The 6,390-nt window shown below is 36.4% G+C and overlaps 1 protein-coding gene across 2 annotated transcripts; it reads left to right on the top strand.

The window, feature by feature from the left end:
- The first annotated feature begins 217 nt into the window (after positions 1-217).
- LOC110943031 (tubby-like F-box protein 3) lies at positions 218-5,076 on the top strand. 2 transcript variants are annotated; one of them, XM_022184796.2, is made up of 6 exons: positions 218-1,503; positions 2,048-2,135; positions 2,245-2,371; positions 3,295-3,474; positions 4,344-4,817; positions 4,919-5,076. In XM_022184796.2, the coding sequence occupies exons 1-5, from the start codon at positions 1,171-1,173 to the stop codon at positions 4,804-4,806; spliced, it is 1,191 nt and encodes a 396-aa protein (XP_022040488.1). In that variant the 5' UTR covers positions 218-1,170; the 3' UTR covers positions 4,807-4,817; positions 4,919-5,076. The 2 variants fall into 2 exon arrangements, with proteins under 2 accessions (XP_022040488.1, XP_022040483.1); XM_022184791.2 differs by having other exon boundaries at positions 2,242-2,371.
- The last annotated feature ends 1,314 nt before the right edge of the window (positions 5,077-6,390 follow it).

Here is a 6,390-nt window from a genome sequence, read left to right as displayed (position 1 = left end):
GGAGTACTCCATTTGTCCAGTGGGTGCCCGGGAGTGCTTGGAATTGAGTTTGTTAGCCGTTCAAAAAAAACTTATGAGAAAACCGGTCCGGTAAAAAGAAAAACCGGTTCGGTGGTGCTACATGCCTACATGGATATGGATATGGTGTATAAACGGATGGTCCAAAATCCTCACGGGTCGGGTTTGAAACATATTTTGTTTGCAGGCCAAAAACCACCACTCTCAGATCCATCACTTAACAAACTACACTAAACCCAACATAAACTCACCTTTTATCTCTTCAATCCAAACCCTAATCTTATCTTCTCAATCGCTCTGTATCTTCATTCCAATCCTCCAATTCAATCCAATCCAATTCAATTCCATTCAAATCGATACCGAATTTCATGTAAGTTATTCCGATTCACCTTTTAGCGGTGCTGCTGATACCTAGGGTTTCGATAATTCGATTAGATCATAATGACATGCTTTGTAAGGTTAATTGAGTTGCTGATTTACTTAAACAAATGTGTTTCGTAACCGGTTATTGAGTGAATTTGTGTAAAATCGAGTAGTTGAATGTTGATGATGTCGTTTAAGAGTGTAATGGTGATTTAGTTAACGAATGTGTGTTCGTAGCGGTTGTTGAGTGATTTGTGTAAAATTGAGTGAGTATAATGGTGATTTAGTTAATGAATGTGTTTCGTAAGCGGTTATTTAGTGATTTTTGTGTAAAGTCATGTGGTTGAAGATGTTTTTTAAGAGTATATTGGTGGTTTAGTTAACGATTGTGTTTCGTCAGCGGTTATTGAGTGGTTTTGTGTGAAATTGAGTGGCTGAAGATGTTTTTTAAGAGTATATTGGTGGTTTAGTTAACAATAGTGTTGCGTAAGCGGTTATCAAGTGATAGGTGTTTTAGGAGTATGACGGTGAATTAGTTAACGAATGTGTTTCGTAAGCGGTTATTGAGTGATTTTGTGTGAAATCGAGTAGTTGAAACCTGAAGATGTTGAGTAAGAGTATAATGGTGATTTAGTTAAAGCGGTTATTGAGTGGTTTTGTGCAAAATTGAGTGGTTGAAACTTGAAGATGCTGTTTAAGAGTATTATAATGGTGATTTAGTTAACAAACGTGTTTCATAAGCGGTAAGTGAGTGATTCTGTGTTAAAATCGAGTGGTTGAAACTTGAAGATGTCGTTTAAGAGTATACTTCAGGATATGAAGGGAGATTTTGGGAGCATTTCTAGAAAAGGATTCGGTTTGCGGTCTAGGTCACAGAGAGTGGTGGAGGATAGATCAACGGTCGTTGTTGATGCGTTGAAGCAGAGTTGTTGGGCGAACATGCCGCCGGAGTTATTGCGCGATGTTTTGATGAGGATTGAGGAGTCAGAGTGTACCTGGCCTCCTCGGAAGAATGTGGTTTCTTGTGCCGGTGTTTGCAGGAATTGGAGAGAAATCATGAAAGATATTGTTAAAAATCCTGAGTTTTCTGGCAATTTGACTTTCCCCATTTCGTTGAAGCAGGTTTGTTATGTTTGATCCTTTGATTTGATTGAGGTTGAATATAAACATTAAATACTAGCTGCATTTATTCAGTTATTTCATCTTTTGCTTGTTTATTGCAAAAAAGTGTGTGTGTATTAGGGGTGTTCATTAACCGTTGAAATTGACCGATCCAAAGCAGGTCAGTTGGTCAGTCGGTTTGGCTTGTCCGGTTTGAGTTCCAAATGATTCAGTTCATGGTTCAATCCAATTTAGAACCTGGAACGGGTTTTTTTTTTTTAATTTTTTCTGTTTATTATATTAAAAGTTCTGATACAATATGATGATTTTGAAAAAAAAAAGATTAGTTCAAACCGCCAAAACTGAACTGTTAAACCGCCAAACTGGTAAAACTGGTGTTGTTTAAACAGCGGGAGAGAGAAAGAGATACTTACGCATTACAGAGTTTTGTAAAAGAAAGTACTAGCAAGTCTTGTATTTTTTTGTATGGTAAAAAACGAACGAAGGAAACATGCTTACGCATTACAGAGTCTTTTACTGAAAATTTGTTTTTTCTTCTTTCCAGCCTGGTCCAAGGGGCTCTCTAATACAGTGCTTTATAAAGCGGAACCGAAGCACTCAAACATATCATCTCTACCTCAGTTTAAATCAAGGTAGCTTATATTCATGATAATTGTATATTTGTGCTCAAATCATAATATTACGTTTTATTAGTTGATAGTTATCTAATTAACATCTTTTAATATGACTCATTGGCAGCAGCAAACGATGATGGGAAGTTTCTTCTTGCTGCAAAAAAATGTAGACGTGCTACGTGTACAGATTATGTAATTTCTTTAAATGCAGAAGATGTTTCAAAAGGCAGCAGCACGTATATAGGAAAGTTAAGGTAAAGCTCACCATTAGCAAATAAATGGGCTTTTGTTTTTTTTACTTTTTTATTTATATTCATGGGCGTAAACGAGCCGAGCCGCTCTTGAGCTGCTTGAGTTCGGCTTGTTAAAAGCTCGAATCGAACCGAGTTTAAACGAGCATGAGCCAGAGCTGTATATACCGAGCTTGGCTAAGCTCGCAAGCCTAAATGAGTTATTTGTATAAATATAATAATATTTTCTTATATAAAAGAGTAAAATGCCATTTTCGTCCCCGACGTTTGAGCATTTTGCCACTTTCGTCCAAAAGTTTGTTTTTCCTCATCTGGATCCAAAAGGTTTAAAATCTTGCCATTTTCATCCGGCTCATTAACTCCATCCATTTTTTTCCGTTAAGTCGATGGTATTTCTATTTTTTTGTTAACTTAAAGGGCAATTCGGTCTTTTTCACTTTATGTAAAAAGACCGCATACCCTGAAAAAGATTGAATTGCCCTTTTAAGTTAACAAAAAAGACGGAAATACCCCTAACTTAACGGAGAAAAATGGAGTTAACGAGCCGGATGAAAATGGCGAGATTTCAAACCTTTTGGATCCAGATGCGGAAAAACAAACCTTTGGACGAAAGTCGCAAAACTGGCCAAACCTCAGGGACGAAAATGGCATTTTGCTCTAGGTAAAAGAACAAACTAATAAATATATATGTACACGAGCCTAAAATAGTAATAATAATATATAGTTGTACATATATTAATAATTGTATATTTTTATGAATAAAATTTTCAATAAATAAGAAACGAGCCAAGCGCGAGTTTGAAAAATATGCGGAGCTTGAAAAGTATCTCACAACCCGAGCATGAGCTTTGGATATAAAGCTCGAAACAAGTCGAGCTCGGCTCGTTTACACCCTTACCTGTATTATTACTGAACTGTTGTAACAGATCAAACTTCCTTGGAACGAAATTCACCGTATACGATGCCCAACCTCCAAACGGTGGAGCTTTGACTACAAAATGCCATTCCTCGAGGCCCGGGAGTATGAAACGAGTATCACCTAGGGTTCCCGCTGGAAACTACCCGGTTTCCAACATTTCTTACGAAGTTAATGTCTTGGGGTCCAGGTATAAATATAATGTTTGATCAATAATCACACTCAAAACAAGTTAATTTGTTAAATATAATTAGGGTTTTAAACGAACCGAATGAACACGAACAAGACCTTGTTCGTTCGTTAAGGAAATTACGTGTTCATGAACACTTACTGAACAAGATTTTCGGTTTGTGTTCGTTCATTAAGGAAATGAACGTGTTCGTTTGTGTTCGTTCGTTAAGTTTAAGTAATGAACGCAAACGAACGTTCATGAGCATAAATAAGCACAAACAAACGTTCATAAAACACAAATGAACACAACAAAAAGGAACAGGTATTGAATTTTCAATAAAATCGGTATCTTTCATCACAAATATTAACGTATTTATTAAATAATTTAAATAAAATATAATACACTAATATTTATTAAATATTTTTTTAGTGGGAATTTGAAGTATTTAAATATAAAATATAAAAAATTAAAACCCTAATGAACTATCGAACCCAAACAAACACATTACCGAACATTCACGAACATAAACGAAGTAAAGCAACCTCTGTTCATGTTCATTCATTTAACTAAATGAACGAAATTTCTTGTTTGTGTTCGTTCATTTGTTATACGAACGAACACAAACGAACTTCCCGCTGAAAGATTCATGAACACGTTACCGAACGTTCACGAACACAAACGAAGGAACGCGACCTCTGGTCATGATCATTCATTTAACTAAATGAACGAAATTTCTTGTTTGTGTTCGTTCATTTATTATACGAACGAACACAAACGAACTTCCCGCTGAACGATTCACGAACTGTTCGCTGAACGTTCAGTTCATTTGCAGCCCTAAATATAATATCTTCATTTTTACAGTCTGTAACATGCATTGAATCTAACAGGGGTCCAAGAAGGATGCAGTGTGCGATGAACTCGATTCCCGCAAGTGCAATGGACCCTGGGGGATCGGCTCCAACTCAGACTGAATTTCTCGTCAGCAATGTGGATTCATTTTCATCTCTAGCTTTTTTCAGATCAAAATCCGCACGTATCGATAATTCCCAGTCTGGAACATTGTTGACCGGTCAAAACGACCCGATGCTGGTGTTGAAGAACAAGGCGCCTAGGTGGCACGAACAGCTGCAATGCTGGTGCCTTAATTTCAACGGACGGGTGACTGTTGCCTCCGTGAAAAACTTTCAGTTGGTTGCTGCTATGGAAAACGGAGAACATGAAAATGTGATTATACAGTTTGGAAAAGTCGGAAAAGACGCATTCACCATGGATTATCAGTACCCGTTATCGGCTTTTCAGGCGTTTGCTATCTGTCTTAGCAGCTTTGACACCAAAATTGCGTGTGAATGATCGATAAACTGGTATGTGCTTGACCTTTAACTTCATTTATTATATAAAGGTTGACTTTGACTTTGGTCAACATGCATATAATTTCCTGATTAAAATAAATGGTGGTTTGCAGGGGTTATTTGCGGTATAATCTTTGACTAAAGTGCATTTGTATCTCAGATTTGGATAGTTTCTTTTTTTTTGGTTGACTGTAAAGCATAATATGTCATAGCAGAAAACTGGTACTCTTTCTAATATGATTTCATGTTGAGTGATTGTCAGTATTGTGTTTTCTTGGAAATCTTCAGAGTCCGGTTTGGCCGGTTTTGACGAAAATTGGGTGGTTGGGCTTCGGCGGTTTAACATTTGTTTTTGGTGGATTAGCTGTTCGAACCTAGTTTCGATCTTTTCTTTTTGAGTGAAATACAAAAATCGTCATTTATGTATGTCACTTATTGCAAATTGTGCCATTTATCTTCAATAATTACAAAAAAACGTACTCGATGTTTGCAAACCCTTGCAAGCTATGTCTTTTAGTCCTAATTCAGTTAATTTTTTGTGGTTAAATCTGACAAAATGGACCCCTCATGAGGGTATTTTGGCCATTTTACTCTCATGTGTGGTCCATTTGGTTAGATTTAACCACAAAATACCCTTATGTGGGGTCCATTTGGTCAGATTTAACCACAAAAATAACTGAGTTAGGGCGAAAGGACATAACTTGCAAGGGTTTGCAAACATCAAATACGTTTTCTGTAATTATTGAAGACAAAGCAAACAGTTTGCAATAAGTGACATATATAGACGATTTTTGTAATTACTCTTTTTTTTCTCAAAATATTAGTTTGCATTAGGATTTTTAAAATGATAAAATTGGTTATAATACATTGGTTCTAAGTTTAAAACGAACCGAACTGATAAAAATCGTCAAAACTGAATTGTGAACCAAACCGATTTGGATCTCAACGGTTAACCAGCTTCAGTTTGAATGGTTTGTTTGGCTTCAAAAGTTTACGAAAGCCACGACGGTTCAGTTCAACTGTATATGAAAACCTCATTTAATATTGAAATTGATATGCAAATTAATAGAACCGGTTCAATACCCTACCGAACCTGGGTATATAGGGTATGGTTTTATTATCCAAAAACCGTATTTAGAACCGAACCGGTTATGGCAATACCCTGTTCCATACCATAAAAAAAAAAATCCAAAATGGTTTCGTTCCCGGAACCGGTTATTACTAATACGATAAATGTGCACCTCTATGCAAAAACACTGATTCGGAATCAAATTTAAAAGAGGCCACATATTAACGTTAAGCCCACTTCAATTAACGTTCGTCACAGAGGTTGTTTGGCAACTTCTGAATGGGTAAGTACTGAACCAGTAAAAGGTTTGAATTATTAAGTGCTGAACTAGTAAGAGGTCTAAACCATTAAGAGCTGGTATAATGCTTTAACCATTCATATGCAAATATCTGATCAATTTAGATAAGAGGTCTTAACCATTCAGACTCAGTATAATGCTTAGCCATTCAGAGGCAAATGTCAGAACCATTCAGACATCTACTCGCAAAACAAACAGCTTAAATCATTAAGTGCTGA

The sequence above is a fragment of the Helianthus annuus genome, chromosome 1 (genome assembly GCF_002127325.2).
Source record: "Helianthus annuus cultivar XRQ/B chromosome 1, HanXRQr2.0-SUNRISE, whole genome shotgun sequence".
NCBI lineage: Eukaryota > Viridiplantae > Streptophyta > Magnoliopsida > Asterales > Asteraceae > Helianthus > Helianthus annuus.
This window is presented reverse-complemented; position numbering and strand designations above follow the sequence as displayed.